The 25084-nt window shown below is 48.3% G+C and overlaps 1 protein-coding gene across 1 annotated transcript in view; it reads left to right on the forward strand.

Annotated features, from left to right (window-relative positions):
* Positions 1 to 8628: 8628 nt before the first annotated feature.
* LOC311246894 (polycystin-1-like protein 2) overlaps positions 8629 to 25084 on the forward strand; it is a gene marked incomplete at its 5' end in the record, with an annotated part of 86235 nt that continues 69779 nt past the window's right edge. Inside the window, 6 exons of the mRNA XM_084337135.1 lie at positions 8629 to 8950; positions 9662 to 9820; positions 9928 to 10116; positions 17810 to 17920; positions 18280 to 18427; positions 19919 to 20148. Of these exons, the coding sequence (XP_084193261.1) occupies positions 8629 to 8950; positions 9662 to 9820; positions 9928 to 10116; positions 17810 to 17920; positions 18280 to 18427; positions 19919 to 20148 (1159 nt within the window). The remainder of the gene's footprint in view (positions 8951 to 9661; positions 9821 to 9927; positions 10117 to 17809; positions 17921 to 18279; positions 18428 to 19918; positions 20149 to 25084) is intronic.

Genomic DNA, 25084 nt, shown 5'->3' on the forward strand with positions numbered 1-25084 from the left:
CCAGAGCTGCTTACAGGGATGAGGACAGGGTTCCGACGGCGGAGGCCTGGCACAGGGACAGGGGCCCGACAGCGGAGGCCTGGCACGGGGACAGGGGCCCGACGGCGGAGGCCTGGCATGGGGACAGGGGCCCGACAGCGGAGGCCTGGCACGGGGACAGGGGCCCGACAGCAGAGGCCTGGGACGGGAACAGGGGCCCGACGGCGGAGGCCTGGCACGGGGACAGGGGCCCGACAGCGGGGCCTGGCACGGGGACAGGGGCCCGACAGCGGGGGCCGGGCATGGAGACAGGGGCCCGACAGCGGGGGCCGGGCACGGAGATCCTCCTCCTCCTCCTCGGATGCTGCAGACGGGCAGCGCAGAACAAAGGGGGTCCCAGGGGACCGGGATGGGAACACGCCGTCCTCCCGTGGAATACTAGGGAGCGACGACGAGCCTCACCCCAGGAACGAGGATCACGAAGAGACGCCTTCCTCCCGTGGAATCGGGAGCGATGGCGAGCCGCCTTGACGTCTGGAGTGGGAACACTGGAAAACCTCCCGTAGAGAATTAGAGAGCGAAGACGGCGTCCCACTCCAGGCAAACGGCGACAGGTGGTGATGGCTGGGCCGTCATCTCACGCCGGAGACGCGGCAGGTGATGGTGATGTACAGAATGGTAACGTACAGCACTCCATGAACACAGAACGACCCGACCAGGACTGGAAGGGAGGTCCAGGTATATAAAGCCCTCTGGGGCGCTAATCACAAACTATGACAGCTGCGTGAAGGTAGTCCAAGGGTGGGGGCTGGTGAAGGAGAGTAGACAGGGAAAAACTCAGGGAACAGGCGAATCCTCACAGTACCTCCCCCTCCACGGGAGCCACCGGGCGACCGAAAAACTCAGACAGCGGGGCAGGGGACACGACAAAGCAACAAACAAACCAAAAAAAAAATAGGCCATGCTAGCAGGGGAAGCTACACCTAAAGTGGGGCTAGCAGAGGGACAGGGTATCTGCCAGAGCATTGCTAGCTACAGGGCCTATGCTAGCTGTAATGCTACATTAGCATAGAGGCTGCGCTAGCTGCCGGAGCTAGGCTAGCAGACAGGGCTGGACTAGCAAAGGAGAACAAGCTAGCTGAAAGGACAGTCCTAGCTGTGGGGAACAGGGTAGCTAACAGGGGAGCTAACGAGGCTAACAGGGGAGCTAACAGGGAAGCTAACAGGGGAGCTAACAGGGGAGCTAACATGAGAACTAACAGGGGAGCTAAAGAGGCTAACAGGGGAGCTAACAGGGGAACCAAAGAGGCTAACTCACATACACTGTCTGTGCTGGCTGGGGTCGTCGACTGGTCGGGTCGTACTGTTATGGTTTGTAACCGACCCCAATCGCACAACACAAGACAGGTATGAGAGTAAGCCAAAACAGGGCATTTATTTATTACATAACAAAAAGCGGCACAGTCCCTTTAAGGGAGAACACAAAAACACTAGAGTCAAAGAAATATGGAAATGTGGCACTGTGCCTTTAAGAGGCGAACAGGCAAAGGGACTAAGGCTAAGGGCCAGGGCTAAGGACCAGGGCTAAGTGTCAGGGCCAGGACCAGGGGCACTGGAGAGGGGGACAGGGACAGAGGCCCGGAGAAGCGGGCTGGAGACAGGGACAGAGAACAGGGTTAAGGCCTTGGACAGGGCGAGGGCCAGAGCTGCTTACAGGGATGAGGACAGGGTTCCGACGGCGGAGGCCTGGCACGGGGACAGGGGCCCGACGGCGGAGGCCTGGCACGGAGACAGGGGCCCGACGGCGGAGGCCTGGCACGGGGACAGGGGCCCGACAGCGGGGCCTGGCACGGGACAGGGGCCCGACAGCGGGGCCTGGCCCGGGACAGGGGCCCGACAGCGGGGGCCGGGCACAGAGACAGGGGCCCGACAGCGGGGGCCGGGCACGGAGATCCTCCTCCTCCTCCTCGGATGCTGCAGACGGGCAGCGCAGAACAAAGGGGGTCCCAGGGGACCGGGATGGGAACACGCCGTCCTCCCGTGGAATACTAGGGAGCGACGACGAGCCTCACCCCAGGAACGAGGATCACGAAGAGACGCCTTCCTCCCGTGGAATCGGGAGCGATGGCGAGCCGCCTTGACGTCTGGAGTGGGAACACTGGAAAACCTCCCGTAGAGAATTAGAGAGCGAAGACGGCGTCCCACTCCAGGCAAACGGCGACAGGTGGTGATGGCTGGGCCGTCGTCTCACGCCGGAGACGCGGCAGGTGATGGTGACGTACAGAATGGTAACGTACAGCACTCCATGAACACAGAACGACCCGACCAGGACTGGAAGGGAGGTCCAGGTATATAAAGCCCTCTGGGGCGCTAATCACAAACTATGACAGCTGCGTAAAGGTAGTCCAAGGGTGGGGGCTGGTGAAGGAGAGTAGACAGGGAAAAACTCAGGGAACAGGCGAATCCTCACATAAAAGTTATTAATGCCCATGAAGAAAAGAAAATGGGGGCTTTATACATATGTTATCTAGTTACAACATAACAATGATGGCAGAAATCATGGGGGACAATAGTAATGACTGTATTAGCTTTTCACCTGCAAATCATAGGCCGTCGTCTCAGTCCAGGGTCTAGGATCTATGCCCTGTGCAACACGCCTGAGGGAGGGAGGGGGCAGAATTAATTATTCGATATCAGTATAATAACTGGACTTTGAGAAGTCGGCATGCAGACAGACACGCGAGCGAGAGAGCCCCCCCCCCCTCCCTCATCCGCATGCGCAGTAGTGCAAAGACTTGTCCATGCCACAAGACTTGTCCACGCCACGAAGCCCCGCCTCAAGCCCGTCCACGCCACGAAGAAGCCCCGCCCAGACGTTGGGCAGGTGACTGCTGGGGTAACGGCTCGGAGGGGCTGGAGGAGCGTGCAGTGTAGTGACGTCTGCTGCTGGGCTGAAGGGGTGGGGCGACACGTGGGCTAAACTGTGGTGCTAGCCTAACTGAAGCTAAGCTGTGGGTCGTGGTGAACCCCCTGTCATGACGCATATACTTCAGCTAAAACGCAATGTGAGCAATACTCTGCCACACTCTTCGGCAGTAGCTCGTCTGCTCCTTCGTTCACAATGTCTCTTCCGCATTAACTAAAAGCTAAACTATCGCATACTCATTACTAACCCGCTTCGTAACTGGGTTTATATCTCGCATGCTTGATGTCCGGAGCTCCAGCTCCGTGCGTCCTCTTCCCTCTCTGGAAAACGATGAAGAGGAAGTTCCTCCATCGGCGCCGCACGCTGAGCCCATCCTTGTTCACCTGTGTCTCCCTGCCCAACGTCGCCACCAGCTCCCCCTGGCGGCACCTGTATCCTGTCCCACTATGAAGTGTCAATGTTAGGATAGGGAGGATCAAGAGCGGTCAGCCGGTTACACAACGTCCTCGCGAACACAGGGAATGCAAGGAATTAGCGTTAGACACATTGAATTATTGTCAGACATATTCAGGTGTCTACACATGCTTACCAACTGTTTCGCCTGTTTTATTGCAACACTACTATCACCGACATCTAAGAAGGGAGATCCCCCCTTGAACGGCCCTTCTAAGGTTTCTCTCCTCCACATTGCCTGTGGTGCATTTTTTTTTTTGCTCGGTTTTAGTGAGTTTTTCCTTACCATCGCGTGGGGTATGTCTGGGAGCGTTGCATTCATTTATTTAAAAAATTTTGGACTTCATGGTGTTTTTGTTTTGTTCTTGATTTATTGTGATGTTTCTTCTTGAGATTGTTTAAAGAAGACGTGTCCGGCCAATGGGAACGTTAACGTGTGTTGTCGGGCGGTACAAATACAAGTTCCGGTTTGAACGCAATGTGAAGCGATACGCGTTTGGTTACAGCTCCGCTCCCGTCAACGTTAATTTAGTTTAAAAACCTTATTTGAACAATACCAAAAGAGATTAAACCACATCGTATGTATTGATAAGACCTTCTACTAACTATATCAAAAGACATAAAGACTCAACATGGATACTAAGGATAAGAGAAAGGGTGGAAAGAGACTCGGCACAGATACTCCAACGGCGCCGATTTTGACACGGTCAAATAATACAACAGACGAGGCAGCGGCGGTACCGTTGTTGACTAGCCCTGATGGGGGGACTATAGTGGAGAATATACCGGGACCAACGACGACTGGCCCCGAGAGGGAGACAGCAGATGACAACACAACGGTAACGACGTGTAAAAATACCGTAAGAGGGGGAGCTCCAGTAGCTCACCGCGTACCTCGAGCGCTATTTCGGCGCCGGGGACAACCGTGCTCGTCATGGATCTGGGGTAGCAAGTTCGATTCCCGGACAAAGCCGTAACTTTCTCAGAGTGTCTTCCCCCCATCTGTACCCCCATTCAACCTGTTTCTGTCGGTCATTCTTGACCAGAGAAAAAGCGATAAACGCAAAAAGAACCAGCGGAATGGTCAAAGGTTTAAAAAAAAATAAAAAAATACCGTAAGAGATAAAGCAGGGGAATTTGAGAAGATAATCTCCAACAAACCCATCGGGTCCCTCATTGCACCCACAACATCAACTGACACAAGCAGTGCAATTTCACAACCCGACTTCAATTCTCTGACTATCCTGATGAAGGAACAGATGGTCGCTTTCAAATTACACATCTAGGAATTCAAAGCACACGTCGATGCTAAATTCGAAGAGGTTATGGAAGCAGCCGCTGCACAGGCCGGGCGAATCACGGCAGTGGAGAATACGGTGATAGAAATTACACGGATGGTCCAAGAGAACGAGAAGAACGTCAACGATGGATTTACAGAGTTATCAAAGGAGATAAAACAGGTGGAAGAAGAGTGTCGGAAGAAAATACAAGAAGTCGAAGAGGAAGCAAGGGAGAGGCAGCTCGAGACCCAACGTTACTACAGGCGAAATAATATCCGCATTGTGGGACTGGATGAATCAGTTTCTGTTAAGAATCACGCAGGGGGCTAGTACGCATTGGTTGCTCGTTATTAAAACAGCGTTTTTATAGGGCAACTGGGATGGAGTTTTGTCTCTTCCGAGCGCCAGTTTACTAGGTTGTCTCGATGAATTCTCGTTCATATCTGGGGGATGTTAACGGAATAGATCAGTACATAGGTAGAGGGGTCTCACGCCCTTGGGGTGGGCCACTGAGCGCGGTACAAATGGGACCGTCTGGGTGGCGCCCTCTTTTCATGTTTTAGATCGACACGCATACCTACCCCCTCTTCTGGAGTGGGCATGTCGGCGTGGTTAGGGCACGGGACTGGTTCTGGTCGCGCTGGTCCAGGTCAGTTAACCCGTTGTCCGCCGGGGACGCAGATCTGCTGTTCTGGTACCCTGAGGGACTTGTGCTTTTTTCGGGGGGAAAAATGCCGGGTCGGCCCGGGTGTCACAGGGTTAGGCGTTATGGAGACCCTTTGTTGGGTACACGTTGTACCTAACACTATCATAAGGCGCTGGTTCTCCTTTCTTTCGCTCCTCTCTCACGCATGGCGAAGAGGGGGCTGTTGGGGTGGTCTTCTGGACCTCCTCTGGTAACCCTGTGTGCTTCCCGAGCCGCCGGGCCCGGTCCGAAGTAATGTTTCATTGAAACCGTAGGCCTGGGATAACCCTTTTTGGAAACTGAAACACTTGTACTGCGGTATAGCTGGTATATACCCGCAGGTGTGTTTTGGAGTCTTTTCTTGAGGGGTTATAGGAACAACCACTGTCTGTGTACCGAGAGGGTGGTTGATTGCCTGGTGTGTTGGAGCAGAGTCAACTCCCGGGTTACCCGGTTGAGTGTGCCCCTGCACGTTCATGACGTCTGCCAATCGTGTCAGCCTTCTCTGCCTCGACCCCTCTGGGTGGGGGTTTGTTGATGGAGGCTTTGTCATGGTGCGCAACAATGCCAGCATACGCCCCTTCCGCCGGGGTGCTGTTTTAAGTTGACCCCTTTGGCGCCTGTCTCGTCCGCAGTGCTCCAGGCTCGGGTCTACAGCCTGCTGCCTGGTTTTCCCTGGTGCGCTGCCTGCTTCCGTTGGTTAACCTTTTGAGTGCTTTACGGCCATGCTGACTGCCTGTGTTGCAGGGTCAGTGTGCCAGGCGGCGTACTAATGGGGGGAAAGGGCCCGCTCTTGGAGGGGCCCTGTCCAAATACGCTGGCGATGTGGGGGGCGGTGTCACTAAGTGACCGCCTGGTGGGGTCTTGATGCCTGGCGTCATTGACCTCTCCGGGCCCCTTTTTTCCAGGGGATCCAGTCCCTGTCCGCTGCTACGGCCTTGCCACAGGGTTGAGTTTGCTCTTGACCCCGTGATTTTGGGGGCAGTAACGAGGGTTGTTCCTTTCGTTCGTTCCCTGGTGGCATGCGGGTTGTGCGTGTGCGTGTGCGTAGTCGTGGGGTCAAGCCACGATCTGCTCACCCTGTGCGTTGAGTTGCTTGAGTTCCTCTTCGCGCGGTCGGATCCGTCTCCCTCCCGTCCTCCAATAGGGAGGGTATCCCTCCATTAGGGAGGGTCGGGGGGCTTGGTCCTCCCCGGTCTGATGGTTGTGGGGGGCCTCAGCGGGGTACATTTGTCGAGCTTCTGGCTTCCGCTCAGCTCCTCTTGTGCAGACTGACGCTGAGCGGAGGCCAGAATGAAATAGAACGTAAGGTTATGTATATAACCAAGTTCTATGAATTCTGGTGACGCTCAGTGTCAGGACGCCGCTGCGGCCCTTGATCTCGCCTTGTGGTGAAAGTTTGGGAAGGAGGCGAGTAGGTGACCACACACCTGCTTATGAAGGTTAAGCGGATAGGGGTGTGGCCAGACGAATGTTGGTATGTAAAGGTACATTGTGGATTTTTTATTCAGTGCATGTGCATGAAGTGAAGTTAGTGCAGACTGACGCTGAGCGTCACCAGAATTCATAGAACTTGGTTATATACATAACCTTACGTTTCTGATACAGGAGCACAGTGGTGAGTTAGTGGTGGAAGGTTAATAGTAATATAACGTAATTCTAAGTATAATTTTCACATTCCTTAGCTGTCGTTTTCCTTTTATTCATATTTACACCTAATCCCAAATCATCCTTATACTTACTGTACCTCAGGTCTGTTCTCAAATTCTATCTATCTTCTATCTATCATGATGGTAGTGAGCAAACATGATACCTTTTTTTGAAATACCATGCTTTTTTTGTTTCCACTTACTGCTTTGATATTTGAGTCACAAATTCACCAGCCCCGGAGCACATGTGTGCAAGGCACTGGTTCTCCATGATCCTCCAACATTTGCATATAAACCTTAATAACCAATGGTCACTCTAGCCTCTTTGACTATTCCTGAATGCAAACACCATCTTGGAGGCTTCCATGTTGCAAGTAAAAACATTTAAAAAGAAGAAAAGACAATTAAGAAAAGTCGAATGATTATTATTGCTATAAACTATAAACATAGAGAATATATATTGTAGCTTTTTACAGCTACAAACAGACTATACAATGATAGACAGTGAAACACTGTACACCATACTGTACACAGCCAAGGCCACTCCAGGATGTTTGGACCAGTTAATTTATATTATAGCTCCCCACAGTGGTCAAAGATGATATGATATAGATTTTCTTGATGAGGCAGATTATCTTTTTATGAGTTGACAGTGCACTCAGGTGGCGAAAGAAAATACACCACAATTAATGTATTCTTATGATGTGTTATGGATTTCCAGACGATATGTCACAGTACCATAAACCCTCATTGGCACAGTTGCAGTTCATATGACAAATTATTGAATTCATTATGATAATGATATATTATTTGATCACAATCAAATGTTGTTTGATTATCAAGCTGTCTGTGAAACAATGTACAATAATGGAATGCTGTCAATTGCAGCAAAATCAGAACTTCCTTTAAAAAGAAAATGTATTTTATGGCCAGATTGAACAGAGCCCACCATGGCACTATGGGTCAATAATATCAGTGTTGATAGGCTACTGTATTATAGATATTTGATCAAAGATAAAAAATATAAGAAAGAAAAATATTTCTTATTTCTGATGGTATAACAGTATTTTACAGTATTTTCTTTTTTTGTTACACAGTAAATTTCGCAGAGTAAATTTTACTCAAACTGAGTACATTTTACTCAAACTGTAAAATGTACTCTGCGAAATTTACTTTGTACAGTGTGATGTGACATCCTTTAGATATCATAGTGCTGCCTCATTCAAATGGTCCATTCTCATCCAGTTACCATGGCAAATTCTTTATCACACTGCCACAAAATCTTATATACTGCATATATATATACCTTTGCATGGATCCATGATCCACGATAGTATACCTTAGAATGCAGTATAGCTCCCAGCCCTATAGTTTAAATGCTTTTAAATGGAAAGCTTATCTCTGTTTGCAGGTGGCAGCGGAGGCAGAGTCTGTTTACACGGGGGGGCTGATGACCCCATGCAGGCCCAACTGCTGTGTTTATGCACAACAGTTATAAATGTGTCCCACAAAAGCCAGGCTGGCAACCAGGGAGGCAAGCTATTGTTGGGAATCATTCTAAAAGGTTGAAGAGTGTCAGAGACGTTGACGTCACTACCCTTTAAAGGCTGAGCATCACCAGGGGGAAGGTGACAGTGCAGAGGTGCACTAGTGAAGATGGACAGCATCACTTCTCCCCTGCTGCTCCTGCTGTTCCTCTCTCTCAACGGCCTCTCTGGTGCCGAGTATGATACAGGGGCTCTATCCTGCCCAGAGTATCAGGAGGCCTTCGACGGCTCCTGCTACGAGTTTGTGGGCCTCCAGCGTTCCTTCCTCAGCGCCCAGGGCTGGTGTGAGCGCGGCGGGGGACACCTAGCCTTCATCTTGAACGATGAAACTCAGCAGTTCCTCCAGAAGAACCTGGAGCCAGAGAGGGACTGGTGGCTCGGGCTGGCGCCTGCTTCAACTAATCTGACGCTGGACTCTGCTGCTGCTGAGAGTAGGTATAGGGGGTGTACTGAGAGACAAAGAGCCATTCAGTCACCTCTGGATACCTTATTGATTTCTGTATTACAGAAGATGTTATATTTTATAGGCAATCTGCAAACAGATCAATGTGTTGCAAAAGCTATTCATAGAAAGTTATGTTTTAAAATGTTTAAAATATGCTACCACTCCAAGAAGCAAAATGTATTAAATGTTTTATAGTATTGCATTTGAACAATGTCTCGATATGGTTATTCTATACAGTATGGAAGACAAGGCCAAAAATAAATGTGAAAATGTCAGGAACATAGAGATTATTGTCTTGGCAACTATCTCCTTAGGAAGCCTGTCTTCCCAGAGGGATTTACAACGTGTTTGTTTTTTCCACTATTGTTAGAAGGCAGGCGCATTTTGATATCTCCCTCTAGCAGCAGACATGATGAGAAACACGGCTCATTCACTACTGGGCCATTCAATAGAGGTTGTTGTCAGGCGCGCTGATTTATTGACGTTCTCTATAAATTCTCTGCACAAAGACCTAGTTGAAGCTTTGGCTTTTTTTATGACACGTTCCTAAATTGCACCTCTGATGACCATTTATCCCCATTAGAAGCCTGTCTTATAATCTGTAATGTAATCGGTGGACTGTACTAATGACACAAGGTACAGATAACAGTGTTGTTAATGCTTCACACGTGAAATATATCAATGTACCTGTCCCCAGGTTCTCTCTCTTGGCTGGACGGCTCAGATGTCAGCTATTCCAACTGGGAGGGCAGCCCAGATGCAGACGCAGGCTGTGGGCACATCCTGAGACATTCCAGCTTCCAGTGGGAGGCCACGAGAAACTGTAGCCAGGAGTTACACTTCATATGCCAGTTTGGTGTGTGTTTCCTGATCGTCCGTGGTGTGCATATGCACGCATACATTGTGTATTATACAAACATGTCTGCTTGTCTACTGTTTAAAAAACGATATCCTTTCTAACAGATTCTGGGAGAGCCATTGCGTGCGATGGCCAAAATGTCACTCTGCAGTGCGGTTCTGGTCAAGTGATAGAGATAGACGACAGCTTCTATGGCCGTAAAACAGTTCACTACTGCCAGTCCAGAAGTACTCCATCACCTGCATCCAGCCAGGAGGAGTGCAGCTGGATAGACGTTGTGGATTCAGTAACAGGTATTGGAAAGCACCTAACTAAGTATTATCATGTTGTTAGCACCATAGAAACAGATCAAAAGGAATAATAATAATAATAATAATAATAATAATAATAATAATAATAATAATAATAATAATAATAATAATAATAATAATAATAATAATAATAATAATAATAATAATAATAATAATAATAATAATAATAATAATAATAATAATAATAATAATAATAATAATAATAATTATTATTATTATTATTATTATTATTATTATTATTATTATTATTATTTCTTAGATTTATATAGCGCCTTTCATGAGACCCAAGGCGCTTAACAGTGGAGGGGGCAAACTAATGGGAAGGAGATCAGAGGAACAATTAAGTAAAAATTGTTTTTAGTTGAGTTGATATTTGAATGAGTCCAGGGATGTAGCATTGCGGATGTTTGGAGGGAGGGAGTTCCAGAGGGTGTGTGCGGCAACAGAGATGGCTCTGGGACCGACAGTGCGCTGGTTGGTGGTGGGGATGGAGAGGAAACTGGAGTCAGAGTTATTGTTATTGTCAGTATGCATGCATGGTTATTGTTGTTGTTCCTATGATAAATCATGAGTAGTATGAAAGATAAAACTCTTGACTTGAAAGATGGATAAGTTACAATGGGGATGAACAACGTATATATCCGTGTTTCGATTCCACCCGTTGTGGAAAGAAGTACGGATAAATCCGTGGCAAGTTGTTATTGCTTTTATTCCATTTTAATAACCTATTCAAGGTCGCAGAGCGGCACTGCAGATATACCCTATTCTTTGAATTCGAGAAGGTGCAATACCGGCCAGATCCTCTTAGGGGCGCTATCGCGATAATGCAGTGTTCCCTGTGGCCGAACGGTGGACTATTTTTTTTTTTACTTTCAATGGAGTTTTATGTTAGCTCGATTCTGGATCTGCAGCCTGTAGCTTGGATTACGTTTTGCATCGCAGATTTCACCATGCAATAAGGGGATTTATCATCAGCCAATGGACATATCGATCTACCAGATGGCGATCGATAACGGGGAAATGCTCGGGGGGATCCCACCGGACCACCGTAAGATCTTTTTCACGTAAAGTACATCCCGATCGGGCCTTGTTTTGATAGCCATCCAGGCGTTCGGCCTATGAGGCTAATGAGGCTAACGCGGTTATTGGTAATCATAATCAATAATCAGAAAAGACGCCCCCTGCCCCCCCCCCCCTTTCATGCATACATGCATGAGGATTGTGCCGATCATATGCAGTTTGAGTTTTAACTGGAGCATATCTATAACCGAAATGCCATTGGATTTAACGTTATTAGCTATTAGCCCATTATCTCGGCTTCCAGGAAATATACTAGACCAAATCCGGTATAATGCTTATATTCACGGCGCAATAAAATGAGAACGTATTGATGCATTTTTTCTCTTCTTTAAGCCATTTTGAAGGGACGGTTTATGGTCTCAATTCACAATGAGAATGGACAGATAGCAATACTATAAAGTATAGATTTAGCTCTACAAACAGCCCCACGTCTGTTTACATATCCTGGTCCTCTTGAGATTAATTAGACTCATCCCAGTGGCCGCGAAAGTGTTATTTTGAGTTGACCATTGTTTACTTTGTTGAAAATACACAGATCTAGTAACCAGGGTTCAGGTCAATTATTCACTTTCAATTAAACAAAAATTAAAACAAAAATTGCTCTTAATTTGCTAATGACAATTATTTGAAACTATATAGTAGTTATATATAGCTAGTTATTACTATATATAGCTATACTATATACAGTGTTGTTTATAATATGGTATACTATAATGTGTATATAGCTATAACATGAATAGTTATCCAGTAACTTATTATACTGTGAATTCCTCTAGACCTCTCATTTAGTAATTTAGTGTTGGCAGAGTTTGAGGTGTGGCCAGCAATAGCAGCCCATCCCCGATCCCCACTCAATTCTCTCCCATCACCATTCAACTACAACCTACACATCAGACCAAAACAAAAAATGGAAACAAAGTGCAACAGCAAGCAGGGCACTTTTGCCTAGAGGTCACTGTTTGACGACATTACAGATTCTACCAGAATAATAACTTTACTATGTATTTAACCTGCTTACATCTACAACCTCCTTCATCAACACTACACTCCCTCCCGCTCATCCAACTTAGCCCTCCTGAGCACACCACACTACCGCCTTAAGTCCACAGAAAACAAATCATTCTCCTCCTCTGCTCCCCGACTCTGGAATCAACTCCCATCACACATCAAAGAAGCCCCATCCGTAGAAACATTTAAGTCCCACCTCAAAACCCCAAAAATTATCATATTGGCAATCGCGTCTCGCTCTTCGCCATTATGAGATAACTGCTCACCAAACAAACAAATGCACTCACATGCACGTGACCAGGCCACGCCCCTGCGTCCCACTATAGGACGCCGGACATGGTCACACTCCACCTTCCTCTTTTTGTTTCCAACACGGAAGTAGCAGTGCACTCCGTGAACTAGCTGTTATGAAACGCAGGGAGAATTTACACAATGTTGCGTATTCGCCAGAAGTTCACCAGCCCCTGGAATCTTCTCGGCACATCCTAAACAGCGCAACGGGCCTGTCCTGGGTTTTCCTCGTCTCGTGACAGCGGACTGAGGGACGTCGCGCGACAGTTAGCAGTCGAGCTAAGTCGTGCACAGGTAAGGCCTGCGCTATCAGGCATTGATACTAGCATGAGTAATACTGCTCGTTGTCCCGTGAGACAATCGAGTGATGTACTGGCGCGAGGGGCAGGATATTTGGGAAAACATGGTCGTCATGAGGCGAGTCGGCCCGGCAGGTGGCTGGTGGGCTGGTAAGCCTATACCGCTGCGGTATAGAATTAGCAGCGACTGGCAACATTGTTCAATTTGCTGTTTTTTCTGTCAAAAATGGTGTCGGCCTTAGGGCCAGCCGACGTCAAAACATTGCGCGAGGTTTTGAGGTTATTCAGATTTTGACCTAACCAGCTATAACCGCAGGGAGGGCTAGGATGCTGTCAACGCTTGTTCACAGACATATTTGGTTGGAGCAGTCTCCCCTTGAGGAGGAGAGAAGGCTTCCCCTCCTCAGGGCTCCCCTCTCCGCAGAGGGACTTTTTGGTCTTTCCGCAGGAGCGTGGGCGGTATTTGACCTAGGCCCCACACCGCCTCACACCGCGCAGCCAGACCAGCGGCCATGTTTCCCCCGCCTGAGGTACCCTGGGCACAAAGACAACAGGTGATCACAAGGCCGACAGCCTTGGCGGCCGAGGGATCGGCTACATTAGATGAGCACGCACTAAAAAACCGTCGCCGTCTAGCTGTGTCTAGCACGCTCTCCGGTCACTCCCCCCCCAACACCAGCGGGATACGGGCTCTGATTTGTTCCCTTTGGCTGCGGGCCGCATGCCTTCAGTGAAGCGCAAGCGGCCCCACGTTTCGCTTCTCATGGGGACAGGGGCTGACACCCGGTTGCTAGCTAGGCCTGGGTCTGCCTGTGAGAATGCTGTGCTGTCAAGCGGCTCCCACGCCACACGTTCTGCGTCTGTGTTTGGTGAGCCTGGTGTTGTGTCTGTCGACGGAAAAGGTTGTCAGCAGGGGAAATCGAGGCCCAGGAAGTCGCAGCGTGAGTTCCCCCAGCCCCGCCCTCGCCAGGCCGGGTATCACGTTAGTGCCTCCTCCGACCGGAAAACCGGCGGTGGTCAGTCAGGCACGCGTGGTTTGGGTGGTAATAATATCACTGCAGGGCTACGGTGTGTAGGAACCCACCCTATCGGGCAGTGTGGGGACCACACGCCTTGCATGTCCAGCTGCAGAGCAGGCTATCCTCAGCAGTCCATGCCGGGAAGATGTTCAGTGGGGGAGCTTATGTCACCAAGTGTGATGGCCGCTCTCCCCGTATCAGACCGGCCCTTTCTGTCTGGGTCCCCCCTTGGGTGCGATTGCCTCGTTGGTAGTGTCAGGGTGCGATATCCCGGCTCCGCGAGACGCCCTGCTCGCGCGGTTGGCGAGTCCAGGGTTGGCAACGCACAGCGGGTGGGACCGGGCCTCCTATCTACAGTTCCTGGCGGACCAGCGCCAGTTGGCGGCGGGTGCGCTTTGGGATTATCATCACGTATGGTTACAGCAGTGCCATATGTCGAGGTGGATGGGGAGAACGTTGAGGCGGGGGCTTGTGTTGCAGTTTTGCACAACCCCACCCTCTGTTTTTGGGTTTGGTACAGACCCTTTTTTGTCAGGGTCCACAGCAGTGACAGCTCTGGCCGACGAGATCCAATCTCTGTTAGCGAAGCAGGCCGTCGTCGTGGTCTCATGAGAGGACGCGGTGAGCGGCGTTTCCTCCCGGTATTCTCTGGTGCCCGAGAAATCGGGGGGGGGGGGGGGGTGTCAGACCCATACTGGACCTGTCCCATGGAAGGTTCAGAATGTTGACCGTCTCCCACCTGTTAGGCTCTGTCAGGTGGGGTACTGGTTCACCTCCATAGACCTGTAGGATGCGTATTCGCATCCCGATCTTCAATCCTAGGGCATACATACGCTTCCTTTGCAGGGCTTAGCGTACGGGTACCAGAGGCTGCCGTTCGGCTACTCTCTGGCTCCCCGCATCTTCACCAAGTGCGTGGAGACCGCGCTTGGGCCTCTGCATCGTCGGGGGTTACGAATTTTATTCTACCCTGGACGACGTTCTGGTCCTCGGCCGGTCAGGGAAGGTCGCCAGGTCTCATACCAGGCAGGTGGTGGAATTCCTCACCAGCCTGGGTTTTGCTGTAGACTGGAAGTGGAGTGCTCCTCTACCCAATCAACGGGTGGAGTACTTGGGCTTATTTCTAAGTTCAAGGTCTATATGGGCATCCCACTCAGAGCGGAGGCGAGTGGGTGGTTCTCGGCGCGCTCGGGAGGTTCCGTCCTAGGACGGTTACGGCGCTGTCCGTGATGCGCCTGCTGCTGTGGTCCCTCTTGGCCTCCTCTTCATGAGGAGGATACAGAGGTGGTTTTTTCAAGTATGGAAATGGACCCGGTGAGAGACATGTGGAAGCGGCTGAAGGTTCCCATGTCAGTACTGGGGGACCTCGTCCTCTGGGGAGGGCCTGGTGCCCTCACCAGCGGAGTCCCTGTGGGCAGCAGGCTGTCACACGTCACGGTCTTCACTGACGCCTCCCTCATGGGATGGGGGGGGACGTGTCGGGCCAACGCAGTAGGGGGAAGCTGGCAAGACCATGCTGCCCGGTCTGCGCTACATTCAATGTGTTGGAATTGAAGGCAGTCCTTCTGGTCCTCAAACGGCTCAGCCACCTTGTGGTGGGCAAGCATGTTTTGATCAGGACGGACAACACGACATCAGCGTTGTATATTGTCAGACAGGGAGGAGTGCGCTCCCCCCGTCTGCACCGGGCGGCGGTCGGGCTATGGGCGTTCTCCATCTGCGCAGCCTGAGGGTTTTCCACATCCCTGGCAGTGAGAATGTGGGTGCAGATGTGATGTCGCGGGGCGGTCCTCACCCTGACAAGTGGGGACTATGTCCAGACATAGTCGGACAGGTCTGGGACTGATTCCGTGGCCACCCGGGATTCTGTACGCATTCCCCCCCATACACCTGATAGCTCAGCTGTTGGGGCGGGTACGTCGGGAGCGCGGGACTTGATCCTGGTCGCGCCGGGGGCAGCCTTTAGGCTTGGCTGCTGAAAGTGTGAATTTGGTGGGGATGTGTCTTGACTCTTCTGTGGTTGACGCTATCCGGAACGCGCGCGCTCCGTCCACTACCGCGGCTTATGCTGGGAAGTGGCGTATGGTCGAGTGTGGGGGCAGAACATTGTTCAGCCACCCTCTCGTGAAACGTTCCTGCTTGGCGCTCTGCGTCTCAAGCCTGTGGAACGTTCTCTGTCTCCGAGTGGGACCTCCAACTGGTCCTGGGCCGGTTGTCGGAGGCCCCGGTTGAGCCTCTTGAGCAGGCGCCATTGGATCGGCTGTCTTAAGACCGCGTTCCTTTTGGCCATCACCTCCGTTAAGCGCGTGGGTGAGCTGTGTGCTCTCTCGGTGCGGCCTAAGTGCCTGTCTATTCGGCCGATAGCGGTGCGACTCTGAGGCCTAATCCAGTTTTCGTGCCAAAGAATATCCGGAGCTTTTTTCGCTCCAGGGATATTGTGGTTCAGGCGTTCGTCCGCCTCCTCACGCTAGTGAGTTGGAGGCGGGCCTTCACCTGTCGTTTCCTGTCCGTGCACTGGGGGTTTACATCAGTCGGACTATGGATCTCAGGGCTTCCGTTCAACTGTTTGTTTGTTACGTGGCCCTTGCGCGGGTGAGGCGCTGTCCAAGCAGCACCTGTCACATTGGTTGTCTGTCACACACGTTGGCTGGACAGGTCCCCCCTCGGGCTGCTGCCCTGTTAGGGGGGGCCTCGGTGGAGGACATCTGTGCTGTGGCCTCCTGGTCCTCCCCAGGTCCCTTCGTTAAGTTTTACCTTATGGACATGACTGGTGGTTCTGTCTCCCAGGCGGTTCTGAGGTCTGGGACCTCTCCTGCGTGCCACCATTTGGTGGGCTAGCAGGGGTGTGTGGGTGTGTGCCACGCCGCCACGGGGTGCTGTGTCACACGTGGTCCCGCCTGTGCTGTGCGTTTTCAGGGGTGTCTGGTTCCCCCTTTTTTTCGCACTTTGGTGGAGTTGACTGCCTCTCCCCCTTCGTTAGGACGGGCGGGTGGGCGGGTGGACGGGACTCCCCTCCTCCCTGGCTGGGGCTTACGGGCCCTCAGGGGGTACAATTGTCGGGCCACGCGTCTGCTCTGCCCCATATCTCATAATGGCGAAGAGCGAGACGCGATTGCCAGTATGATAATATAGCGAAAGGTTATCCTATAACCTAGTTATATGAATACTGGCTGAGCGTCTCGCTCTTAGCGCCCTGAGGTCCCTTGGATGGTTTTTCCGTGTATGGAAATCTTTCTGAGGAAGGTGGAGTGTGACCATGTCCGGCGTCATATAGTGGGACGCAGGGGTGTGGCCTGGTCACGTGCATGTGAGTGCATTTGTTTGTTTCGTGAGCACATTAAATGCTAGGATATAAGAGTTATCTCATAATGGCGACAAGCGAGACACTCAGCCAGTATTCATATAACTAGGTTATAGGATAACCTTTCGTTCAACCTTGCATACCCTCACTCCTGACCCTCCAACCACTGCATCACTTACTATTTCACATCTGTACACACACCTATATATTAGTATTAATATAATGTTCTTCTTCTTCTTATTTATTTATAAATGTTCTCTCTGTCTTTTCTCTAAGCTGTCTCCCTTTCTCTGTAGTATCCCCACCATGTTGTCATTGTGAAAGTCCATGTACTGTGTTTGTCCATGTACTGTGTTTGTCCATGTAGGCGTACTGTGTTTGTCCATGTACTGTAATGCAATGTCTGTAAAGTGCTTTGAGATACCTTATGTAAGGCGCTATATAAAATAAATGTATTATTAATATAATAGTTTAATAGATAGTAATGGTACTGTAAATGTACCTCTCATTTCGAATGTTGGTACTACTTCAATAGTGAAAATTATTATTATGAAAGATTGATTCAAGCTTTATATATCACCAAAACTCATATCACTACAGTAGAGTCTAGAATTGTGTGTTGCCTGAGCTAATTATAAACATCACGATACACGTCCAAATTGTTTGTGTCCTGCCAGGTCACTGCCATGGACTCCAGGCATGCCAGTCTGTAGCAGATGTCGCCTCGTTCGGTGAACCGTGCCCGGGGCAGGGCAGCTACCTGTCTGTGGAGTACCACTGCAAAGATGGTCAGATGCACATTTACACACTCTCCTGCTTTCACCAATGCATCTGTTTCAAATAGCAACTATGAGCTTCTCTGCATGAGTCAAACTTCCTCAGCTTCCTCAGCTTCCTCAGTTGACCTATAATATCAGCGGAGGCTTCAGCAAAGATTTCAATCAATTTCCTTTTTGTTGTTGTATCAAGGTACACATCATTTTATAGTGACAAAAGCATTGAAATAGCAATGATTCCCGGAGAAATGCTGAAATCAAGGTTTCTTCAAGAAATTGTTCTTTATATCATTGTCTCACCCATACATCTGTTTCTCTCTCTCTCTCTCTCTCTCTCTCTCTCTCTCTCTCTCTCTCTCTCTCTCTCTCAGGACTCCACCTAATAATGAATAAACTGGCTGCTGTCTTCGAGAACGTCACCATCACTGTGAAGTGGCTCCTCCATCCATATCAAGGCAACCTCACCTGCAGTCTGAGTGCTGGAGATGGTCACAACATTGACCAATTCAGCCCAGAAGAGTGAGCAGTAGCCTACCTTACAAAATATATATATATTTTTGTATATACAGTATATAATAAGGTTGTATACATTAATATCAACAAATGCATGAATTAATGCCGAACAAACACTTAACTAAGGCATGAATAAATATTGTCATGTTAAAGGAATACCAAATGGGAAATCAAATCAAATCAAATTTATTTGTAAGGCCCGACAACACATGTTAATGTCCCCATGGGCCGAACACGTCTTCTTTAAACAAGTCAAGAAGAAACATAACAATAAGTCAAGAGCAAAACAAGAACACCATAAGGTCCAACAAATTTAAAATAAATGCAAAATAAATGAATGAATGCAAACACTCCCAGACATACCCCACACGAAGGTAAGGAAAAACTCACTAAAACCTAACAATAGGAAAAAATGCACTACAGGCAGTGTGGAGGAGAGAAACCTTAGAAGGGCCATTCAAGGGGGGGATCTCCCTTCTTAGATGTCGGTGATAGTAGTGTTGCAGACTGACAGTTGGTAAGCATGCACATGCACTCATGTGTGTAGTGAAACACAGATGAGTGCATGCAATAGCAACAGAACATTTTGAAAAATTAAAGATAGAGCTGATAGCGATAGCAACTGAACATTTTGAAAGATTAAAGATAGAGCTGATAGCGGATCTATTTGAGGCACAGGAGCGGCGCAAAGAGGATTGCGTCCTCCCCGTCTTAATCACGGGACGTTCAACACTCCGGTCATTGCTCCGAGACAGCCGGATACAGGGAGATAGGGGGCGGTGCAGAGAGGGTCGCAACCTCCCCGACATCATTGCGGGACGTCCAGCACTCCGGTCATCACTACGAGACAGCCAGAGACAGGGAGACAGGAGGGCATGCAGAGAGGGTTGAATCATCCCGGTCTTCATCATGGGACGTCGACACTCCGGTCAACACTCCGGGACAGCAACTCACAGGGAGACAGGGAGACGGGACAGGCGTTAGACAGCTTGCGTGATTGTAGTGGGCGGACATAGCAATGGATACAAGTGGTAAGCATATATGTGAATAGAATAGATATATGAAGTAAGCATATTATGTGAATAGAATAGAAGTACTTAACCCAGCAATGAAACCACGTTGACAGACCACAAACCATGTTGACAGACCACGGACAGAAGACGGTAAGGAGCTGATCCATGGCCTCGGTGGTGCACGTAGAGCAGTCACTGCAATCTTGGCCAAGACCCGGAGACATCCATCACCTTGGTCAGCACTACGAGACAAGCACTCAGAGAGATGGGGGGGGGGGGGGGGGGGTTGGGACAAATCCACCCATAGTCAGATAACAAGAGGATCTCAGAGGATTAATACACGTTTTACCTGTTGTTAATATTTATGAATATTATCTGGGGCTGAATTAAAGTAGACTAAAAAGATGTCACAAGATCTAAGTAAGTCATATCCACTCAATGGTTGTATATAATCATTGTTTTTTCACCATCACCTCTCTCCCAGGGTGAACAGCAGTGTGACACACAAGTACAGCCACCCTGGTGTCTTCATGGTCAGCGTGGAGTGCACCACCAGTGACTGGCACGTCTCCGCTCAAAAACCTATAAGCATCCAGGAGCCAGTGGGAGAGTTTGGCCCGGTGAAGTGCTACAGTGGCAACACGTCAACAGACGGCACCAGATGCACAGCCCTTTACGGGAGACCTTTTGAGATCCAGGTGGAAGTAGAGACAGGTACCGTGAGTGGAGCCCAGATGTATGGAAAAGAGATTATGGCTAATGTTCCATGTTTATGTTGAATCAAAGAAGGATATCCGCACACTGTATATCATGCTCCCATGGTGAATTGAATCACAATTAATCGCGATTAAGCCTTCTTTGATGCAACTTAAATATTTTTGTATCCTGCACCTGTGGAATGGTTTTGGATGTGCGTACATTTCCTCTGGCTGCATAATGTTCCATGTTTCCGACGTCTGGGGTAATAATGTCTCCTACTTGAGTCTAATTCAAATTGTTGCTGGCCGGTAATTATCTCCACGGTCCTAGCCACTAGTTATTATTACTACTACTATTATTATTATTATTATTATTATTATTATTATTATTATTATTATTATTATTATTATTATTATTATTATTATTATTATTATTATTATTATTATTATTATTATTATTATTATTATTATTATTATTATTATTATTATTATTATTATTATTATTATTATTATTATTATTATTATTATTATTATTATTATTATTATTATTATTATTATTATTATTATTATTATTATTATTATTATTATTATTATTATTATTATTATTATTATTATTATTATTATTATTATTATTATTATTATTATTATTATTATTATTATTATTATTATTATTATTATTATTATTATTATTATTATTATTATTATTATTATTATTATTATTATTATTATTATTATTATTATTATTATTATTATTATTATTATTATTATTATTATTATTATTATTATTATTATTATTATTATTATTATTATTATTATTATTATTATTATTATTATTATTATTATTATTATTATTATTATTATTATTATTATTATTATTATTATTATTATTATTATAATTTATTAAATTTTTATTAGACTACTACCAGGGGAGCCACCACTTTTCGTAATGAATTGCATTGGTATTACCTAGTGTTACGGCAGCGGTAGCTGAGCCCAATAGCAGAACACACTGGGAGAGAGAGAATGGAGCGTTTTAGGTTTGTTTATTCCTTAGGTACCAGGCAGACAGGGTTATGGTTAGAATGTACAGGAATGTGCGGCTTGGGCGAGCAGGAGCGCTTGCTTGAAGCAGGGAAGCAGGGACGTCCGGGCGGCGTATAGCTTATCCGCAACAGTAAGTTACTTCCGGGGTAGGCCTGATTGGCCCCGACAGGCACGTGACGCGCAACTTTCTCTGCCGGTACACGCAGACCACCCACTCTGATGAGGGTGTGAGCGTCGCTCTCGGGGGCCAGGTGAATTAATCTGCTGTCGGATGGGACGGGCTTTCCTCCCTGTAGACAGGCCAATTCATCGGGGAATGAGTCTCTCTGGGCTCGCTGCAGTAGAAGCAATTCTGCTTCCTCGTAGTTAGCCGCTGACATATCAGCGGGGGACTTGCACTCCGGGTGGTACCGCAGGAATGTTCTTTGTTGTGCACTCTCTATGGACGTGCAATCGTTTATGTTAGGGTCGGTGGAGGCTACGGTGCTCAATCCACAGAACACAGACTTCTTAATTTCCACCTCCTCTGGACTTGCTTCCCTCGGGATAGGCATGGGCCACTGTCCTTCCGGGAGTCTTAGGAATGCGGGGCCGTCACTGTAGACATTGCGACGGGTGAGGTCATCCAGGGGCATCCCCCGGGTGATGACGTCAGCTGGGTTCTGTTTTGTATCAACGTAGCGCCACTCTGTTTCTCCGGTTAACTCTTCGGTTAAGTCTTGAATCTCGGTGACTCTGACTCCCACGAAGACTTTGTACTTGCATGAGTCCGATTTGATCCAGGCGAGTACCGTCGTGGAATCTGACCACAGGATTGTTCTAGACACCGGTATGGTGAGCTCACGTTGGATGAGCGTGGCTAGGTGCGCTCCGGCTAGGGCTGCGCAGAGCTCTAGACGTGGGATAGATTGTTGCTTGCGTGGGGCTATTCTCGAGCGGGCGAGGACAAATGCTGTGTAGATCTCTCCCCCTTGGTCTTGGGCCCGCAAGTAGGCTACTGATCCGTATGCGACCTCTGAGGCGTCACTGAAGACGTGTAAGTCCATTTTACATGTCTCTGGCCTCACCGTGGGTGGGAAGTAGCTTCGGCGCATATTAACGCCTGGGAGTGAGTGGAGCTCCATCTCCCACTCTCTCCAGGTGGATGCAAGGTGTGCGGGAATGGGGTCGTCCCAGCCCTGGTCCTTGTCTCACAATGCTCGTACAATCATTTTTGGTGGTGTACGGTAGAATACATCCTAGCGGGTCATATTGTCGGGCGAGTGTTGTGTACACACTCCGTCTGGTGGTCGGCGCCGCCGCCGGCCTTCCCTGCTCCGTAGTCAGGGGCTTGTGTCTGTAGTGAAGCGAATCTGTTTTGAATCGCCACACCAATCCCAGGGTCATCTCCTGGGCTTCTCCCGTGATTGTAGCCATCCAGGTCTCGCTGCTGGCTGCCTTGTCCTCGGAGGAGAGACTGCGCAGTACTTGCGGATCGCTGCTGGCCCACTGCCTGAGATCAAAGCCGCCTTTGATCAATGAGGCGCAGAGTTTAATCAGGAGAGCCTCGGCTTCTTCCTGGGTTGAAAGGCTTTGTAGACAGTTGTCTACGTAGAAGCTGTTCTTTACGCTGTGTCGGACCTCTTCGTCCGCTGCTGGGTCCTCTGCTACATGTTTCTGTAGTGCAAATGTCGCACAGCAGGGGCTGCACGTCGTTCCGAAGGGGAGGACTTCCCATTGGTAGATGGCTGGGTGCTCATCTCCTGGCTTCTCTCTCCATAGGAACCGTAACAGGGGCTTGTCCGCCTCTACTAATCTCACCTGCAGGAACATTCCTTTAATGTCCCCGCTGATGGCCACCTTTTCCTGGCGGAAGCGGAGTAGAGAACAGGTACACGCGTCCGGGCGGGCGGTGTGTCGAGAGACAGCGTATAGGTCAGCAGCGATGGTCCTGGGCACAGGGAGAACAGAGGTTAGAGCAAGGCAGGCAATTAGACAGAGCAGTAAGGTTGGGTACGTCCTCGTACCTCGTAATGTAAGACACATTTATTGCACCTCGTAATTTAAGACACATTTATTGCAAGGGTTTTGTATACACAAACTCAACAAATAACCTCTGTTCTCCTTGCAATGCGTTTTTAATTCTTTCTTATACAGCAAGAAGGGGGAAGAAAGGGGAAGTGTGTGTGTGTGTGTGTGTGTGTGTGTGTGTGTGTGTGTGTGTGTGTGTGTGTGTGTTCGCAGGAGATTTAATATTTTTCGCAGGAGATTTTATTTATATTTTTTTTATCTTAATTTTTTTTCATACTATTCACATTGTCAGTTGACTTGATACAGTTTAATTTGGTTGCTGTACTGTAACTAGGGTATTAATTAACAAAGTTAATATTTTTATTTTATTTTTTAGAATTTTTTTAAATAATCGAAATTAACACATTATGCCCATCTAATGCCCCTTTCTGCCAGCACTGTAAGCCTTTGCAGGGCTATAACTTTTAATTTTTTTTTGCTATATTGACATTACTATGGCCCATTCAACATCGATTATCTATCGTTCAGGATGTTTGAACGTTATACTTTTTCATTCATACATTCATACAAAAATACCTTCTAGAATATAAGTATGTTTTTATCGGTTTCTGCAGTAATTCCTAGAACGTGAGTTATAGGCCTAAACGCATATATAGATTATCGATTGGCGTTTCTTCCCTATACACGCTATATTAAAAAATTCAAATGTATATGATCGGTATATGTTATGCTTCATCATGCGTGAAGGAAAGGGGGGGGGGGGGTCGTTTATAATTCCCCGATCATCAGTAAATGCTTTATGTAGGTTGGGTGATATATTGATCAGATCGGTTTGCTCACAAGGAAACTCATAATCGGGTTGAAAATAAAGTTATATTCCTCTTACCGTGGGTCAATGAAACTGGCGGTGAAATATCCCAAGTACACGACGCCGATCGCCTAGGTCCATTTCCGGTTTGTATGTCGCAATAAACGCCGAAATCATATTGATTATTACGTTTAGAAAGGGATCCATTATGTACATAATGTCTGTTGGGAGTCCCGCAACGATATGTGACGGTCGGATGATTTTCATCGACGCACATCGGCCACATCCTGTAGGCGAGTGTAACTCGCCCGACCATCCACCAGGCGGCGGTATTGAGCCGTCGTTGCCGTCACCTATAGGGTCCAGCTGCAGCGTCGCGGGTGTATATATGAATTATGAATACCATGGCGAAAAAATTAAATATTGATCTCAATAACGCTGTACAGCGAGGTCTGGCACTCAACGTATGGCGGCCAATAACGCTGGAAAGAACCGCCAGAACCGGAAGTTAGGAACCGGTTCCTATTAGAACCGGTTTTCGGTGCCCAACCCATATGCAAATATACAGTACTGTTACCCATAGATCCTGACAGAGAGTATATACATAATGGGGGGGAGACTGTACATTAGGAGGGGGTGGGTGGGTGGGAGAGAAATATACATACGGTGGGGAGAGAATATATACATACGGTGGGGAGGAGACTGTACATTAGGAGGGGGTGGGTGGGTGGGAGAGAAATATACATACGGTGGGGAGAAAATATATGTATACGGAAGGGAGGAGACTGTCTATTAGGAGGGGGTGGGGGGGTTTGGACATTTACCGTGGCCAGTTTCGAATTGCAGCCTCCCGTAGGTGCTCTTTTAGAGCGGTTTTGAATGTGGATAGGGATTCACATTCCTTTACAGCTTTGGTAGGGCGTTCCACATTGATGTGGCATAATTGCGAAACGTGTTTAGTCCCTTGTTTGAGCCGAATCTGGGTTTAACATGATTTGTTGAGCTTCCTCTGGTGTTGTGGTCGTGGTATTCACTGACCTTTGGGAAGTATTTTGACATGTACATGGGTACCTTAGTCATATAGTGTATC

The sequence above is a fragment of the Notolepis coatsorum genome (assembly GCF_963971535.1).
Source record: "Notolepis coatsorum genome assembly, chromosome: 20".
Lineage (NCBI taxonomy): Eukaryota > Metazoa > Chordata > Actinopteri > Aulopiformes > Paralepididae > Notolepis > Notolepis coatsorum.